This window comes from Acinonyx jubatus, chromosome B2 (genome assembly GCF_027475565.1).
Source record: "Acinonyx jubatus isolate Ajub_Pintada_27869175 chromosome B2, VMU_Ajub_asm_v1.0, whole genome shotgun sequence".
Lineage (NCBI taxonomy): Eukaryota > Metazoa > Chordata > Mammalia > Carnivora > Felidae > Acinonyx > Acinonyx jubatus.
In genome coordinates this window covers 52,388,948-52,408,349 of record NC_069385.1, presented here as the reverse complement: position 1 = coordinate 52,408,349, position 19,402 = coordinate 52,388,948, and the positions used below count along the sequence as shown (strand labels likewise).

General features: G+C 46.9%; 1 protein-coding gene across 1 annotated transcript in view; it reads left to right on the top strand.

The window, feature by feature from the left end:
* FIG4 (FIG4 phosphoinositide 5-phosphatase) overlaps positions 1–13,761 on the top strand; it is a 152,551-nt gene extending 138,790 nt beyond the window's left edge. The window contains exon 23 of the mRNA XM_053222386.1: positions 13,662–13,761. Coding sequence (XP_053078361.1) covers positions 13,662–13,746 — 85 coding nt within the window. The 3' untranslated portion in view covers positions 13,747–13,761. The remainder of the gene's footprint in view (positions 1–13,661) is intronic.
* Positions 13,762–19,402: the final 5,641 nt, after the last annotated feature.

The following is a 19,402-nucleotide window of genomic DNA, read 5'->3' as shown; positions in this document are numbered from 1 at the left end:
AAGGACCCAGTGTGGAGATTACTCCAACTGCCAAGTATATCAGTTCCAATTACACACTCAAGGTCTGGGGAAGTGGCCACCGCAGACCCAGTGGGTCCAAGGTGAGCTGGACTATAGTGTAGTCTGCATTTATTACCTGGCCTCTGTGAGGGGCTACTCACTCTAACGGGGGGGGGGGGGGGGCAAGGGGGCGGGGGGACGATGACAGGTTGCATCTCCAGATGTCATTGTCAACCCAGCTCCTGGTCTAAGAGTCATTGAAATGTCTGGGTCACTCTCTTTCCCCGGTGTCTTGTCACGCAACCACACGGCCATAGGTGACTTTGAGGGAAGTCAGGAGGAACTGCCATGGAATATACCTGCTGTGTGTGGCAGTGCCCTTGTCTCTGCAGATGCAGCCACGTCCTCAGTCGGTGGGTACTAGCAATGAAGTCACTCAGGTCCGGGAACTGAGCAAAGGATTGTGGCTTTTTATTTTTACTGTGACCTTTTTTTTTTTTTATTGGGGTGTCCTCAGCCTCCTGCTCCTTCACTCTTTCTCTGCTTGTTAAGTAGCATCCTTGCTGGCCGCCCATCTACTTTTCCCCCAAGGACATCATGCTTTCTCACCTTTACCTCGTGGGGCGAGCCCCTTAGCTGCTGGTCCCACTTTATTGATCATCGCAGCAATCGCGGCCTCCTGGCTCGGGCAGGTAAGGGCTGCCCGCTGACCCCCACCAACCCCCTGGTTATCAGCAAGCTCAGCTCTGCGACCACTTCTCCTACCTATGTGAAGTCCCAGCCTGCCATAGGAGCCTCTACAGCACTTCCCAACAATGCCAGTGTCCTTCTCACCAGCCCATTCCTGATGGCCTTGCTGACGGGTATGTCTTCTGGCCTCACAAATCCATTCCAGGATTTCCACTTCCTTGAGTCTCTTTATTCCCTCCTCTAATAACTACCAGGGCAATTCAAGCATTTCCACTTTGCTCAGCATGGATCATCACTCTCCCTGGGCTTCTAAGAGCCATCCTAGCGGCGATTTGCCTCATTCTATAGGCTCCCTGCCAGGGAACTAAATCCTGTATCCTGAGGAAGAGTCCCCAAGTCAGTGTATTCTTGCTTACCTAGTCTTACATTCTGGCCTATTGATCAACCCCCTCGATAGATACAATGATTTAGGCATCAAAATCCAGTTCTAACGCACTCTCCTGGCTCCTACCACCCACTCTGACTATTATAGCTCCTTTGGTGTAGAGTCGCTCTTATCCCTCACCTGCCTAGCACATCCCCAACCAGGTTATACTGGGATTTAACCCTGATTATAGGCCCGGTGACCAGGCCAGAAGCTGTAAGGGCAACTCCTGAGGGGTCGCCTGTTGCCTTGACAGGAACAGGCCTCTGCAGAACGTTCTAGCATGAGGGAAGTGCTAGCTCTTCCTAACAAGAATTTTGCAAGCCCTGAGAGTTCAGGAGGTCTACAGAGCCAGTATCCACCCAGAGGCATCCATCTAGATGTTTCTTTCCCATATTTCAGAGTCCCAGAGTTTCTCAACCAAGTAGCATAACCAACCTGCCTTGACTGAGCACTTAAGCATTTTTGGAGCTCTGTGACTCAACTCTTTAAACCTCACTATGCTGCTTGGCTGTGTCTGCTCTTCCATTGTTGAAGGGAAAGGCCACTCTTCGGCAACCCAAGAGGCCCTCTGGCTCTCACGTTCAGCTTTTTGCTGGTTGTTCCTGGCTTTCAATTTCTCATTATCCCTTGTAGAGCATCAGTTCCACCCAGCAGTAACCAGCCATCCCCACTGTTCTTGTGGGCACTCTTCCAGCCATGTCTTCCCTGTGCCTACCTCACCACACCCGCGTGGGCTTTCACCTCTACCAGGACATTTTCCCCAGGTCACCACCGATGAAATCTTCAGCATTTGTGCACTGCTCGGGTATGTGGAGCACAACGTCCCCTTTACCCACCAGGACGTGTGTGAATTTATCTTAATGCCCGTGTTCTTGAGTTATTCCTGGCGAGGGTTTCCAGAGAAAATACCAAACACTCAGTTAAATTTGAATTTCAGGTTAACAGTGAATGTTTTTAGCATAACTGTATTCCATGCAAAATATGGGACATACTTACACTTTAAAAATTTCTTATTAATCTAAAACTCAAGTGTCACAGGTTATCCTGTATTTTCATTTGCTAAACCTGACAACCGTCCTCCCAGTACCACTTATGTTAGTTCGGGTCTCCAAGAAGCAGAATAGGTTTACTGGGGATGTGTCTGTGAAGGATAAAGGAGATGGACCCAGAGAAGTCTCTGACATCTGTGAAGGGGAAGAGGGACGGAAAAAGGATTGCATAAGAAGAGTCCCAGACTCCTGCACGGTTCAAGGGGGGTTTGGCCAGGCTGCTGGGGAGTCCTCAAGCCAAAATCACCCACCAGAGGGGTTCTGCATCACACCCCCCCCCCCCCCCCCCCGCCGCCGACCTTGTTCAGTGTATCTGGGAGCAGCCCGTAGGAATGTGGCCTTGGAAAATTGCAGTGGTGATCCCAGAGGGGCGGTAGCTGAGGCTGTCAATCAACTGTGCTCCCCGTGGAAGGAGATCTGAACAGCCTCAGACTGGTCACTGTGTGTAGCAGGATTCTTGTAAAAAAGAGTCCTGACACTGAGGCTTTTCTTTCCAGGAAGCAACTTTATTCCTGCCGGCAATGATCCATTGGGTCCATCCCCAAACATCTGAGCCCCAAACGCCGTGTAGTGTAGTTTTTTAATATATTTTTTTTTACTTCTTTGTCTCCTGTATACGGTAACACAAACATGTAGTCTGATTCAAGTGATCTCATGTTACAAGGTTGTGAGGGATGTTGTCACATGTGCATATAGCCAGGTTGCCTTGAAGTTTTTTTTCTTTCCTTAGGGAGGGGACCCTGCCACACTGTCAGTTCAGGTCCTTAAGGCAGCAGCACCAAGTGAGGAATGTGAGAGGCTTATTGGAGGCAAGGCTGTGACAGATTGAAGGACAGAAAGCAAAACTGGGCAGTGAAAGCCTTCAGACTGCAACGTCAATCTGACCTCCATGCGAGGAAACGGTGAAGGAAGCAGAATTTGGCAGAGACTATGACCGTGATGCAGGTATGACAAAGTTCTGTCCAACCCGAAGGGGAGTTCCAGAGAAAGATTGCCCAGGAAAGAGCCCCATGTTGAAAAGAGATGACTAGACCCTAGTACCTTCACCTGCCCCATCATTGACTAGAGACTGTCCACAAAGAGCATCTTAGCTCCAACGATGTGCAGCTGCAGCTAAGGGCTGTCAGCCAACTGCACTCCTCACAGCTAGATGGCAAATTCTCGAAGTTAGATCTGAATGGTGTACCTGCATGGCTACCACAGTCACCACTACACAGAGTTCTGCACCATTTATTAAGTACCCGTGACTGTATCCACGCAGGGACTACCACCATGAGTAAGACCTGGTAACATCCCTGTCCTCAGGAGCTTATGGTTTAGCTGGGCAGGGAGGAAAACAGAAGGAAATAATTCTAATACAATGTAGGAAGGTAGCGGTGCTGACATACTATAATTTCAGGATATGTTATTGGCCCAGGCTCAGCCATTAGGTTGCTGACGACTTTCAAAAGGTATGATTACTTCTCTGAGGCAGCGTACATAGTGGTTAGGGTATAGGATTTAGAGTCAGAGATCCTGGGTTCAAATCCCTGGTCCCGTGCTTAGGGAACTGCGACTTTGGACAGTGTTCAACCTCTGTGGGCCTAGTTTTCTATTTCTATTACATGGCGTAGGAAGACTTTTACAATAGCATGAACCTCATTTTCTTTACCATAAGGATTACATGAGACATTTCGTATAAAAAGTTTAGAATTCCTGGCCTGTAACAAGCACTTTAAATACTAGTATCATTACTAGGAAACTCAAGGCCATCGGAGATCCTACAGCTGGGGAATACTTAGCTGAAAGTTTGAGAAGTCTACAAAGGTTAGGCAGTCCTTTACAGCTCAGAACCCAGTTCCACTCTGATTTAAAGATGAGATGTGCAGTGGGAGGTGGTGAGAGGTGAAGCAGCTGATCTCAAGTAAGTTTCTGACAACAGTGTGAACACACAGGTGCTGAGGAGCAGGGGTCCAGACTCAGACATCCACCCATCCCTCCCTCCCTCCATCCACCCATCCATCCACCTATTGTTCCATCCCTCCACCCATCCCTCCATCCATATACCCATCCACCCACCCATCTATCCATCCACCCATCCCACCCTCCCTCCCCCCCACCTCCCTCCCTCCCACCATGGGTGTCACTAAACTTCTGCCGATTGACAGTGCTCTTGTCGAGTGGATATATATCCAAGAAAAGTGGGGCCTAGAATGGTTCTTTCATCCATACAAGCCTCCCAGACTCTTTTCTGGACTAGGAAATATTTGCAAAAGTAAAGGGTACAGAACTGCCAAGACTGGGATTTGGGGAAAATGTTACGGGCTCAGAAGGATAGCCTGAACTAGATGGGAGGCAACCTGTCCTTGCAGGGAAGGCATGATTGGTTGGCTTTATCCATATGCATAGAGCAAAGTGGAGCATTTTTATTCACTGCAGTTCCAGGGGGCAAATTCTCATGAGGAAAATCGCCAGAAGAAGATTATATACATGCTGGGAGCATGGAATGCATGAGCAGTGGGGCGTGGTGGGGAAGCAAACACGGAGCACATAATGGCAAGAGAAGTCTTCACTGGGGGATGGCGTGCAGGGAAGGAAGGCTGAGGTCGAGACTGATAGAAGAGTCTTAAAAGGATTGTCAAGAAATGAGTTCAAGAAGGGATTTCACCAGGTTTTAAGTGTATGTGTATTTTTAAAAATAAGCCTATTTTACAAAAATATATATATCTGGTACTACTTTTTTGTTTGTTTGTTTAATTTTATTTTGGAGAGAGAGGGAGAGCATGAGTGAGGGAGAGGGGCAGAGGGAGAGGGAAGGAGATAGAGAGAGAGAGGGAGAGAGAGAGAAAGAGAGAGAGAAAGTCTTAAACAGGTTCCACACCAACACGGGGCTCGATTCCATGACCCTGGGATCATGACCCGAGCCAAAATCGAGAGTCAAACACTTAACTGACTGAGCCACCCAGGCACCCCAGGGGACACCCAGGCGCCCCTCACTGAGACTGGTCCTAGAGGTAACCAAGTTGTATTTGGGTTACACATAGCTTCCCCAAAAGCTGGCACAGTAACAGGGGCTGACGCCTTGGGTTAGAACCTGTTTCTGCAGGGCTGTGGGGGAGGGGGGGATGGCAGTGGTGACAGCAACCCAGTCTCTCCTTAGCCAGGCTACAGACTTGGTGCAGTCCTCCTGGGCCACAGCACTGTGAAGCACAGCTGAGACTGCTTCTCTGACCAGACATGCAGCACCTTCCAGAACCACAGGAGTTAGACATTCTGGTGGCTGGACTGCACAGTTCAGGACAAATGACCCCAAGACTTTCCCTTCACTTAAAGCACACAGATAAGGATGGGACAGGATGCTTTCCAGCCTTTTGGATACAGTCCACCCCTTGGGCCCTCTCCACCAAGAACTTCTCTGGGAGAAGGGAACAGATAGAATAAGCCCCTAACCTCAGATTAGCAAACATCAGAATTCCAACTCCTGGGGATGGCATGTGTTTATGAAAGAAAGGGGGAAGTTTCTCTTTATTGGGGGTGGGGGCAGGGCAAGCCAGGCCCTGAGTAACTGGAGGAGGCCAACAGGACCAAGTTGCTCACTATGGCAGGCCAAGTTTAGAACAGCATATGCCAGTGAGGGCAGCAAAACTCCTCACCAGGGGTTGGATGCTTCCCTTAACACTTCAAAGAGACCATTTCCTTTTCATTTTAAGAAGTCATTCTGTTAAGGTCATGGATCAGCTCATCCGGCACCCAGAAAAACCCTATATGTGAACATTCTTAGGTCATTTTAAAATTATATATTCCCTTTTAAGCAACTGGAATCTGTCCAAGTGGGAGGGTCTACCTCCAGTTCTACAAACATTTTTTGAGTACTTATCAGGTGCCAGACATGTGCTGAGGGGCAGATCTTGAAATGCAGTTTGAGGCCCAATTCTGACTAGAAGCTGCTCATTGTTAGAGGAGCCAGAGCAGCCTGGTCTGTCTGACATGCAATTTGGGACTCTGAGGAGAGTGGAATCGGGGCTCTTGGTTGCCCCAGTCTTGTGACTGTCCCGTTTAGTACATGTCAACTCCATGGGTTTTGAATGAAAACGGGCTATGAGGCAGTTACTTTGTATGTAACAGTGCACTGAGGTCATTTTCAAATTTAAAAGTGACTACATATTTGAAAAAATGGATATGCATTCCTCAACATGAGAAGGCTTTCTGAATGGAACTTCTGAGGCCAACAGTGTTAGCTCTTTCTTTGGGAAATAGGTCATGATACAGCATGTGGAACTTGGGGTGTGACAGACATTTCCTGTGGAGAAATACGTAGGAGGACTCCCTTCTTCTGTTGGAAAGCAGCATTCTCTGGGGCCCATGTGGAATGGAGAGTTCTGCCCAGCTTCATGGGGTGGGGGTTGCCCGCCAAAGAGCATGAAAGGAGGAACACTGCGGGAAGGTGGAGCCATGGTGCCCAATCTGGCTGATGGGAGCTCCAGTACCTGGGAGGTAGCCCAACTAGCCAAACCTGAACCCTGAATAACTCCTCAGCCTTAGGAGTGAGCCACAAATCTCCCCTTCCAGACACACTTCCAGAGATGAGCATTCCCAGGGGCTTCTGAGCCAGATGCTTCTGGGCATTGGCCCTTCCCACCCCCTATCACACAGCCACTAGCCTTCTATGTGACTCTTCCTGTCTTAGGAGGTCCCCATCCTCCTCCAACTGAGGCCCCTAAAGACTATGAGAAGATGGCTGCCTTAGTAACATGAGTGCATCCATCACTTCTTAGCTTAAACACACCTCTAGCTAATTCATTCACCACACTTTTTTTTTTTTTTTTTTTTTTAATGTATCTGCTATGTGCTACACTGAATGGAAGCAAAGACTGTAGCATTAGGGACCAGGTCTCTCCCAGTGTGTTTCCCAGTTCCCAAAAGGAAAAGGCAGCTCTTGCCATGTGGCACACAGTAGGACCATTAATTACAGGATTAGACCTGAACACCTACTATGCGCGAAGCTCTTTGCTAGAGACTGGGAATACAATGGCAAGCCAAACATTGCTTTCCTCAAGGCGTCTACGGTCCGATAGGGAAGACAGGTGAGGAAAGGGCAAGTGCCAAACATCATAATATCTGCTAAGTACAGGGAATCAGGGGAGAGCACGCAGGAGGGCACCCAGGCCAGCACAATTTTGCTGTAGGTAGAGATTAATACTTAAAACAAGGCTTTGTGTGGACACATTATCCAGATGTGCAGGAATCCCTTCACAAATGTGCTGTTGGTTTTTACGCAGTGCGTAGAACTCATTTAATGACCGCTGAGTGTTCATACAGCAGGGCTGTGTTGTTAGAAGGGGAGCTGGGCTGATTGGGCCCGGGTGATGTGGAGCAGGTACCTCTGCTGCACAGGTAAGAGGTGAGAAGTGGAGCACAGTCAAGACCCCTCCGCAGAGAGGACTCCGCCTACTGGACCGCAAGAGAACTTGGCCCCAGAGCACTTGAGCTGTGTTGTGGTCAAAGGTTGTGTTGCAAAGGTTGTTGTTGACTGGTGTTGTATTGGTTGTCATCTTTCAACACCTTCGCCTATATCACCAAAGATTTTGGTGTCAGAATGTTGTGATCACACACACACACACACACACACACGCACACACATACATATACAGTTGAGAATTACCACATTACAGTCTAAACCACAGAGAGGCAAAGGTGTCACATTTTCTGCTTCCAACATCAGTTAACAACCAACAACCCAGTCTGAGCTCATTACACGCCTCTTCCTTACTCTGAGAGGGTAAACCGCTCACCCAATAGAAGGATTTAGGCAAACTTTGGCCATAAATGACCAATTTCTCCACGCACTTTTTTTGAAAAATTGTTTTCATGATGAGAGTTTGACTTTACTCCCACTTTCTGAAGAGAGGGCAGAGGAGATATTAACTGACTCTTTGTCACTGCAGGCAACAGATTATCCACAGGATTTTCCAAGGCAGCAGCCGTGTGCAAACACAAACATGGGCCGTGTACTTCCTGTAAGCTGGCCCACCTGGGGAGGGGGAAGGGGGTCGCATATATTCTGAGCCTTATTGTCCTCAGGTGTGGTATCTAGCAGTAACCTCACAGGCTGGAACGCTTTGAAGCCTCCGTCTTGGGGGACCGAGACGCTGAATTTGAAAAAGCACCACTCACCGCTTAGCCAAATGCCCCCCAAAGCGGGCTTCCCTGTCAGCTCGCACAGACGGTCTAGTCTGAAATGGGGAGCTGCCAGGGTGACTCTCGGGGCTCTGGGAAGCCGGTGAGTGGAATGGGCTCTGAGAGCCAGAGAGGCAGTTTAGAGCCATAAAGGGCCTTAGGAAATAGCATTTCCCTCTCCAGATGCTCTTGAAGGACTACTTATGAATCTCTACCATCAAGTCCAAGTTGATATTAATTCACTCTCCTCAAGTCAACCCTGCTCAGCAGCAGCAGCAGCAGCAGCAGCAGCTCCGCTCCTGGGCCATGCCCTGCATGGGGTTGTCTCTGCAGGGAAAGGGCAGACAGGTTCAAGTTCAAGTTTGATTGCCAGGGCCTTGCGTGTGTTCTCACTTAAATTTCTTACAAGTCTCTGAGATCCTTTTTATTTTCCTTGTGGTGGGAGAATCTCTGCGGAGATACTCTCTTGTACTCTCTCTCTCTCTCTCTCTCTCTCTCTCTCTCTCTCTCCTCACAGCCAGGTCATTTAGGGACCACAGCCATTGATTGCAAAGGGAACAAGAGGAGCATTTCTGTGTTGGTTTCCATGAGCCAGTGACAGAAGCAAAAAGAGAGGACTACTAGAATCACCAAAATGTTTGAGGATTAAAAAAAAAGAGGAATCCTCTTTGCACCCTTCTCCCACCCCCTCACCCTCCACATACTAGAAAAAGATGATGGAGAAACAAGAAGAGAACTTGGAAGGTCCTGGAGGGGCTGTGGCAGGTTACAGTTTCCAAAGATGGTCACAACAATTTCCCCCATCCCACATGCTTTCCCTACAATGTAACCGTGACAGTTTTCTCAAAGACAAATGGGGTCGGGGCGCCTGGGTGGCTCAGTCGGTTGAGCGTCCGACTTCAGCTCAGGTCACGATCTCACGGTTCATGAGTTCGAACCCCGCGTCAGGCTCTGGTCTGATGGCTCAGAGCCTGGAGCCTGCTTCCGATTCTGTGTCTCCCTCTCTCTCTGCCCCTCCCCTGTTCATGCTCTCTCTCTGTCTCAAAAATAAACATTAAAAAAAATTAAAAAAAAAAAAGACAAATGGGGTCTATGCCCCCTCTCCTTGAGTCTAGGCAAGCTGGAGGCTGCGACGGCAGTAGCATTATGGGGGTTCTAAGAGTCATCTTAAAAGGCCATGAGGTTCTGTTTGGGAGGCAAGATACTTACCTGTGGAGCCCTGAGCAGCCATGCTGTGAGGAAGCCCAGATCACAGGGAGGTGCCATGGAGATGTGTTCTGGCCAGCAGCCCCAGCTGAGGTCCCCGCTGCCATCCACAACCACACATGTGAGGGAAGAAACCTCCAGATGATTCCAGCTCCCAGGTGTCAAGTTGGGAGGCCTCAGACATCAGAGCAGAGAGAGGTAAGGTGTCCCTATATAGACTCCATGAACATAATACAATGGCTTCTTTAAGGCACTAAGTTTTGGGGTAATTTGTTATGCAGAAATAACCAGAACAGGGCCCAGCGTTCTTTTTCCAGGGCTGAGGAAAGTCTGAGATCCTATTGGTGAGTTAGAGGATTCCAGAACCAAGGATCTGTGGTTCCTGAGAGCTTTGGGGGTAAGATTTCAGAGACAGATGGCTGCATGGTGGTAGATAGGGCTTTGGGCAGCCTCTCAGATTCTAGAACTTAGCATGCTCTGGAATTAGCAGGACAATTCAATTCCTCTACCCTCGAGCATGGCATAGATGGGAAGAGCTGGAAAGAAATGGTCACCTGTGAGGGCAGATGACCAAGGTAAGACAGGGTTGTTCAGAAAAAGTCCTTGTGGTCAGAGGCCATGTGGTGAGAAGACCAAATGCTGCTCTCTGCTGCAGCCCCACCAAATGCTTGGCAACATGTAAACCTCTCAGAACTGAGGCACAACTAAGAATCCTTGGCTGTGCTGCTCACACAGCACAAACCCCTTCTGGATTCCCAAGATTAGAGACTAGCAACAAAATCTTAGTCCCAGGGGAGAACCATTGTGCTGAGAAAAGGTAGAAACATTTTATATTTCAGTATCCAGCAGTCATCAGGATGGTAGCTCCTAGCTGGAGGTGATGCAAACATGCTTCTTTGGCTTTGCTGGTAGGAAAACCAAGAGTCTCGTGGTGGGCCATACCCATAAAGAGCCCACAGGAGGCCAAGGTGGGCTCAGGAGGAGTTATCTTGGACACAAGAAGGAACAAAGGTGGGAATTCTGAGTCTCCGTGAGTGTGGGCTCAGCCAGGGCTCACTTTCTTCCCTGCGGTAGGCTACCAGGACCTGGAAGGAAAAGGCTGATGGGATGCATATGGAGTGTCCTCGATAGAAGGCCTAGAAGGGAAATGGCTACATGGTCTGCTTAGGCAGATTGGCCTTTTGACTTCCCCAGGGAGATTCCTGAACTCTGTTCTAGCAAGTCCCAAGTTAAGAGAGACTTAGAAGTCACAAACTGCCAATGGATGTGGACAGCTTGCAGAAAGGAATGGGAGAGTCTTAGCGGTGACTTGTGCCAACCAATGGCTGATCACAGAGGGTGTGACAGATGTTCTAGCACATTGAGAACCAAGTAGGACCTTCCCCAGCACATTGACCCACATGTTCCCCAGTAAAATGTGGGCAAGGACACAATTCTGGAAAATATGATTGGGCAAAGACACTGGAAGGGATCAGAACTTGCCACCCCAAAATATGCCACTTTAATTTTGACCTGAAGACAGCTGAGAAACATCAGAGGCAGGAACGGCTCTCTGACCTCCCCATTTGTACCTAAAAGCAGGGCATAAATTTCCTGACTTCCTGGACCTCCTGGTGAGGTGAGTGACCTCCTGGTATTAGGAAGGGAAGAACACTCACTCCTGGTGAGTGACCTCCTGGTATTAGGAAGGGAAGAACATTCTTATCATTGGAAAATGGGGAGTCAAAGCAGAGATGAATTTGCATAAACAAGCCCACTTAAATAACCTTAATCTTCCATTAATTTCCCCCATATGTTTCCAAGTCATTTTCGCACAATTTCCCGCCCCAGCCCTTGTCTTTTTCCCTTGTCTTGTCAGCTCCACAAAGTGTTGTTCTTTGTTAAAATGGTATAGAAGCTCTTAGGCCTACTTACTTCTTTTAGGTCTTCATTTCTTGTACATGAAGGCCGCCATGGACATATAAAAATATTAACATCAAATAAAACTAGTGTGCTTTTCTCCTGTTAATCTGTCTTTTGTCAGTTTAATTCTCAGGTCCAGTCACAGAACTTAAGAGGGTAGAGGAAGTCATTCCTCCCTTACAACACAAAGTGTTGGAAAGTAAGTTTTCATCAACTCAAAGGGATATGGGGACCAAATATAGAAATGGAGTTACAGGGAAGCAAAGAGATCTATTCCATACACACTTGAGTTTGTGGTCCAAGATCTGTACCATCACAAGCTGCCTCCCCAAAGACCCTCAAGAGTATCTGTTGATAAAATGAAGCTGAATTTATCTTTAACACAGTAGGAGAGAACACTAACTCCACATTGGTGGTGTCTCAGATGAGGCAAAGGTAAGGTCAGAATTTATTGAGAATTAGAAATTTGGCTTAAGATGGGTCTTACAATGTAGGAGCTGATTAGGACTGGGTAAGAATCATGATATGATAGCCCAGGATTGGTGGAAACAGCAAGGTGAGAATCTGGAGAAGAGGGCTTCAAAGGATCTTTTCCGTTGATGCTTTCCACTGAAGAGTTGATGAGTCTTACAGGAAGTTCCTGTAATGCGCTATCAAACTTTGCCTGAGCAGCAGGGTCCTTAAAAAGTAAAGTCATGCTAACGAAGACATGCTCAAGATTTGGCAATGAAGACAGCAGACTTACGTTAACTAGACAGTAAGGTGGTTTCAGTTCTGGGTGTGTGGGCTGAGTGTGGGAGTGGATTGTTCCGTTCTCACCACCATAGAATATACCTGTTTTACAGTTAGGAAATCTTGGGTTTGGAGAGGCTTAAGTAACTTACCCAAATTCACAAAATGAGCAAGACTTAATAGTATAGTGGCTAAGAGGACAGGCTCTGAAATTAAACTGTGTGGGATCATACACAAGTTTAGAAAGTGACTTAGCTTTCCTGTACCTCACTGTTATCATCTGTGAAATGAAGGCACTAATGGTAACTAGCACAGCATTAAAGTGACATCTGGAAAGCACTGGAAAGCAGTGCTCAGTAAATAATAGCTAGCAGTAGTAATAGTTGCACAAATAGTAAGAAGGGTAATAGTAATAACAAGAAGTGTAGATCAGAGTTCAAACAAGTTCTGATTCCAGAGCAGAATTGGTTCTGTAACTTACCCAGTGCAAAATTAGTAAGAATTTCCAGGCAGAGACAATAGCACATTAGACCTAGCCCGGGGCCCTCGTAAGAGTCAGGCTCTGGGTGCTTGCACAGGTCCCACACCCATGAAGCTGGCTCTGCTCCAGAGCTCAGTTGATGTAAATCTATCTTTTTAACTAGCACTGTGTTGTACCAACTAGTTTTTCCCACATGATGGCTACCAACTGAAAAGTTTGGAACCTCAGGGCAAGGCTGCCTTCCTGCAAAGCATCTAGCTGTTTTACCAGTGCAAATCTTGCAAAGCCTGACGTTCCCGCACCAGATTAAGTGGCCTCAAGAAGCAAGTGTCCATGGCCTTTTGGACACTCTTCTGTGGAAAGGAAGGTAAAAGAGAGACTGGGAATATTCCTAGCACCTACCCACATTCTGCCAAAGCACACCAAGCTCAGACTTCAAGTGTGCTTCACTAAATCTTTCATTTGAAAATCAGATTATGCCTGCCTCTGATTAGAGGAGCTGTGGGTGAATCCGTTTTGAGATGAACTTGGTGAGATTGTCGAGTTCTGTGTGGGACAAAGCCGAGGGGAATGCTTATTGGGTTAAAGCCATTAGCAAGAGGAAGCAAAGCAAAACAACCACAGTAGAAGGTAGCTCCCAAAATTTGGTGTTTGACTCTGGCATGAAACTGCTCCCAGGGCATCTAAGACTTATGTAATGACTTTCCAACCCTGGCTTCACTGGGAAAGAAAATTTCAACTGTTACTTTACGGCATTAGATCAAATGAGGTAAGACTCCTTTAGGAAAAAAGTCTATTTGAGTTAAAATGTCATTGCTTTTCCTGATACTTGTAATGCAAGTCTATAGCCTCATTCCGGGGAAGATGATGAGTTTTAATGTTTTTCAATGAATGATGCAGTGTGGGAACCAAGGGATAAGGAGGACAATGACGTTCACACATGATGACTGCCGCTTGCTTTTCCTGAGCACCCAAGCTGCCAGCTGCTTCTCCCCAGGAGCATATCTCTGTTTTCTAGATCCAGGACAGTGTTTCCAGATGTGTGGTCCAGTCCCCCACCTCCCAGCAGGGAAGATGAGGAAATGAAAGCTATACATTTATAGCAGGTAGGTGGTGAAAGAGAAAGGCAAGAGGAAGAGAGGAAAGGGAGAAGGGTGGGGTCTTGTGGAGCCTGGACTAATGCTGATACTCTCAGGAACCACAGCTTGTCACCCAGATCACCGACCTCTAGACATGATGGTAAACATATCCCTGGGCGGAACAGGAACTATATGTGCAGTGAAATTTTGCCATACATGCAAGTAGGGTCTGAAAACTCCAGCTGTCCAAATGCTGGGTCCATTGAAAACTTTTTTTCGGTCTGTATTGTCACATAAAGCCCAGAAATAGAGTGAAACTTCCATACAACTGAGTGTACAAGGAACTCAAAGTCCTCAATAACTCAAAGTCCCTTCCCAAGGTCCCAACCCAGGCCCTGCCTAACTGTTGTCCTCCCCCCGGGAAAAGCATTAGATTCTGCCCTTTGAGGACAGGGCTGCACAGAGAATAGGAGCCAATCACAGTGGAGCCGAATGTGAGTCTGATGCAAGTTGGCTTTACGTTGGGTGTATGGCTGGGAGATTTACTGATGTAGGGGGTGACCTGAGCAGAGTTCTGCACTTCCTGTTGGCCCCTCCTCTCCTCTCCCAGGACCCACCCAATGACTTTGAGTCTTTCTGGTGGTGCCACTCTGGTTGTTTTCCCTGTTAGCAGCTTTCCTCCATCCAGCCGGGGCTCTTGTTTGTTTTACTTATTTATTCATTAATTCATTTGTTCACCAAACACGCGCCTATCCTGTGTCAGGTGGGTGCTAGGCACTACAGATACAAACACAAATAAACACTTTGCAGAGATATAAACACTCTCTGCCTCTTTCATGAGAGCCCTGCGGTCTTTGAGAATCAGCCGTCTCTAACGGTGAAAATACAAGTATACATTGAGCACCTACTATGTACCAAAAGCTGTTCTGAACATTTGATGTGTGAGAACTCAATTAATTGTCACAACAATCCTATGAAATAAATAATGTTACCATCCCATTGATGCAAGAGGAACTGAAGCCCAGAGAAAAGTAATTTGCTTCTAAGTAGAGGAACCAGGATTTAAACCAGACATTTCAGCCCTGGATCCTGAGCTCTTAACCACCACGCCCAAACTGTAGCGTCTCTCAACACACCTTCAGGCAAGACTGGGCTTGTGGCTGGGTGAGTGCAAGGGCTGGGATCATGAGCACATGGGAGACACACCTGGGAATCCAAGCAATACCTGAGGGGGGTGGAGAAGAGCAAAAAGTTCACTTTCTTCTTTTTAAAAAAATTTTAAGGTTTATTTTATTTATTTTGAGAGAGAGAGAGAGAGCATGAGCAGGGGAGGGGAAGAGATAGAGGGAGAGAGCAAGGATCCCAAGCAGGCTCCACACCATCAGTGCAGAGCCTGATGTGGGTCTCGAACTCCCGAACTGTGAGATTATGACCTGAGCCGAAATCAAGAGTTAGACGCTTAACCAACTGAGCCACCCAAGTGCCCCTAATTTTTTTTTTTTTTTGACTGTACCATTTTTCGTATTACTTTTAAGCCAGTTTTTGCTATGGCATAGGGCTTATTCTTCCATTTCAGTGCTCCCTTCAAGTTCTTTTCCAAAAATAGTCTGCCCATTTAGCACTTTGAATCCCCCCTCTGTCCTGTTACTACAACACGTATCTTAAAAATATTCTCTGTCTCAACTGGTGATATGGGCTGTAATCCCTCTGCAGGAGCCATATTTATTTATGTCACAGAGGTGTTTTTCCTTCTTTCCCTGTTGGACAGTTTTATGTTGCCACTAAGTACAGTTTTGTGATTTTTTAATGTGGTAGGATAGCAAGGGCTGGCCTGTGGCACCCGCCCCTCCTGCCATCCTTGTTGTCCCATGCTTGACTTCATCTCCCACATAAGTGGACGCCCCAACCTACGTGTCCACACCTGTGCAAACAGCCACCTTTGGCTACCCTCAGGCCCAGGGATACAGGTGCCACTGTAGCAGTCAGTCATGGCTGATGGCCTGAGGAAGAGGCCCGCTCAGGGCCCAGCAGCGATCTCAGGGACACTGGAGTAGTCCCCAGTTAGTCTGCTTGGGCTGTTCTAACAGAATACCATAGACGGAATGGCTTCAAAAACAGACATTTATTTTTCACACTTCTGAGGCTGGGAATTCCAAGATCAAGGTGCCAGGTGATTCATCTCTTATGAGGGCCCTCTTTCTGCTTTATAGATGGCCACCTTCTTGCTGTGTCCTTACATGGTAGAGACAGAGATCATCTCCATCATGTCTCTTATAAGAGTACTGATGCCATCATAACGGCTCCCTCCCTCCAATCAATTACCTCCCAATACTGGGTACTACCATACTGGGGACTAGGCTTTCAATGTGTGAGTTTCGGTGCAGGGACTCAAACATTGAGTCCATAGCAGATAGAGAATGCTGGCTACTGGGTACCTGGTGCCTGGTCCAGAAGAAGAGGGCTCTCAGGCTCTGAGTTAGCACATCCATCTGACTCAGTGGATTCCTGTCCACAGGGAGAAGCATAGAAGGAAGACCAGAGGTAGGCCCTCTAAAGATCAGAGACTGAGATGGGCTCCTCTTTCCCGGTCTTATGGGGTATAATCTAACCCACCATGTCCCTAGGTTCTCACTGGCTGATCTTCAAAGTAAATTGAAAGGCCACATGTGAGGCTGTCTGACAAAGATATGGAACAATTTCTTGGAAAGGCGCATCACAAGTAAGAACAGAGAAACTGAGGGTAGGGTCACTAATTTCTATTCTACTTTGTTGTACAAAAGAGTATCCTAAACTTGAACCTGGTCCGTTCAAGTAGTTATGAAGATATATTTGTCAAAATAGGAGGATAGAACATATATTGGGCAGTTTATTAGCTTGATTTATATCTTCTTGAAAGTTAGACCTGTGGGTACAAGCCTTCCTTTGTACTACTGTGTGGAGTTTCCGGGTGCAATGCTCAAGTACACACAGACCACGTGTACAAAATACACAACCCAACTATCTTCACATCAAGAGCCTTTCTGCATTTTTACTGGCTATCTTAAAGAACATTGTATATAGAGATCATTTCTATTTGTTGAGTGTTCTATTCCTCCCTATCCGATTTTCCATCGTTTGACTTGGAAATGCATTGTACTCTTATAGTTGTAGGAAAAGCAGTGACTTTATAAGCAATGTGTTGAAGATAAAATCCTATGACTGAGTTCTGAACAGTCAGGGGAATATTAACAAGTAAATACTTTCTTCCTGAGTGGAAAACAATTTGAAAAGCACCTGCTTCCCAGCCTACAGTTAGTCACTCTTCCTTTGAGTCCGGGTAGGCGCGTATTTCACAGCATTTGCAGAAATCTGTTTTGTTCCTGTCCGCTCCATTACATTCAGAGATCCTCAAAGCAACCACCGTACCATCTTCCTTTTTAGATTTCCAGTAGATTTTGGAGTTTCCATAATAGCTGGGCATATTCTGTTGTGCTATATATTTGCTCTTCTCTGGTTCCTAGCACACAGTTCCTAAAACCCTGGGCATTTCCTGAGTAATAGGAATATCTTGCCTACTAATGACCTGACTCAAAGTGGGGCCTAGAAGGCTTCAGCATGGGGGCTGGTGGCCAGAAAAGCAACCATGTGATTAGAGAGTTGGAACTTTTAGTCCCACCCCCTAGTGCCTATAGAGGGGAGAGAATCTGGAGATTGAGTTCATTCACCAATGGCCAACGATTTAATCAGTCAAGTCTAGGTAGGGAAGTCTTGATTAAAACTGAAACAGTGAGGAGGAACTTCCATGTTGTAGAACAGGTTGAAGTCCTAGGAGGACGGTGTGCACAGAGACGGTATGGAAGTTCTGCATCTCCACACCGCTGATACCTTTCCCTATGCCTCTCTTCCATTTGGTTTTTCCTGAATTGTACCCTTTATAATAAACCAGAAATCATTAGCAAAGTGCTTTTCCAAGTTCTCTGAGTCATTCTAGCTATCAAATCTGGAAGGGAGTAATGGGAACCCCCAAATGTGTAGCCAAGTTGGATGGGAGTGTGGGTAACCTGGGGACGCTGGTGTTGCCAATGGCATCTGAGGTGAGGGGCAGACTTGTGGAACTGAGCCCTTAACTTGGGTCTGTGCTACTCTGGATACTCAGTGTCAGAATTTAATTGAATTGCTGGACACCCAATCGGTGTAAGAGAATTGGATGATTGGTTGGTGTGAGAATATCATGTTTGTTGTTGGAGAAAAGACACCCCATATGTATACCAATCATCGAGAAAAGGCATGAAGCATAAATTGACTGTAACTGTACACTTTACTCCAGTTTTGTTAAAGATGAAGAATTCTGTCTATGGCAAGTTAACACCCCTTCTTTTGAGAGATGATAGGGTCCATGTCCCTCCCTTTTCTATGGGCAGGTTTGTAATAGCTTTGACCAATAAAGTATGGTGGAAGTGACACCATTTACCTCCAAAGCTACATCATAAAACATCATGCAGATTCCATCTGGTTTTTTCTTGGAAATCTTGCTCTGAGGATGTCCCTTCTTGGAACGTAGCTGCCACACTGTGAGAAGCCCCAGCTAACAGGGCCACACGAGGGTGCCCTGGTTGACCGTCCCAGCTGAACCCAGCTGGCAACTGCTTGCCAGGTGCCAGCCACGTGAGTGAAGAAGCCTCCAGATGTTTCCAGCCCCCAGATGTTTGAGACACCCCAGCCATTCAACTTCCCAGCTAAAACTCCAGAATCCTGGATAAGACACTTGCTATTCCTGCTGTGTCTTATCTAAATTCCTGACCCACAAAATCCGGGAGCATATTCAAAGGGCCGTTGTTTATACCACTGTATTTGGGGTAGTTTTTCATAGCATTAGCAACTGGAACACAGTGACACTATGTAATGCCAGCTTTCTAAAACTCTTTCTTTAATCTGAGTTCTGTTTATTATAAGGGCTGTGGTATTACCACTGTATATAATATCAGACCTCAGAATTTTGTTAACTCTTAGTTATTGAAAGAACAGGTGATTTTTTTAACATAAAAAATTATGGCTTTTCAGGATGTGGGGAGATACTTTTTGTGTACAGCAATTCTCTTACAAATAACTCTTTCCCCACATCTTTGATCATTTATTTTCTAAGATTAATTCCTAAAGATGGATCTGCTGGGTTAAATGACATGCATATTTTATTATTGATTATTATTATTGATCCACATGACCAGATTGCTGTATCGCATCACTAACTCAACGCCCTCCCCTCCCCGCAAGGCCTGGAGAGCTGCTTCGGGAGAGGGCTTGAGCTGTTGTTCCTTCATGCTCTTTCCTCCTCCTCATTCTGCTGCTTCTAGGTCCCCTGGAGCAGAGTGTGGGGCAAAAGTCTTTATACTTGGTGTGCTTCTGTCTTGGGTTGCATGTCCCCTAAATATTGGGCATCCAGGTGATCAGTGTCTTGTCAAGCATGTGATAAATTATTTGGGATGCCTCCCTTCACGGGGGGAGGTGTGCCTCTATTGGACCTCATCCCCCCCCTCCCTCAATTCCAGCCCCCACTGGAAAACCCACAGGCTTTTGCTGCCGGCCCTTTTCCCTGTAGCCAGTCGTCCTCCGAGCAGGGTGCCTGAAACACCGCACAGCCTGACTTCCCGTCATGGCATCCACTTGGCCACAGGCAGCTCAGGCCTCCTTATCACAGGAGATG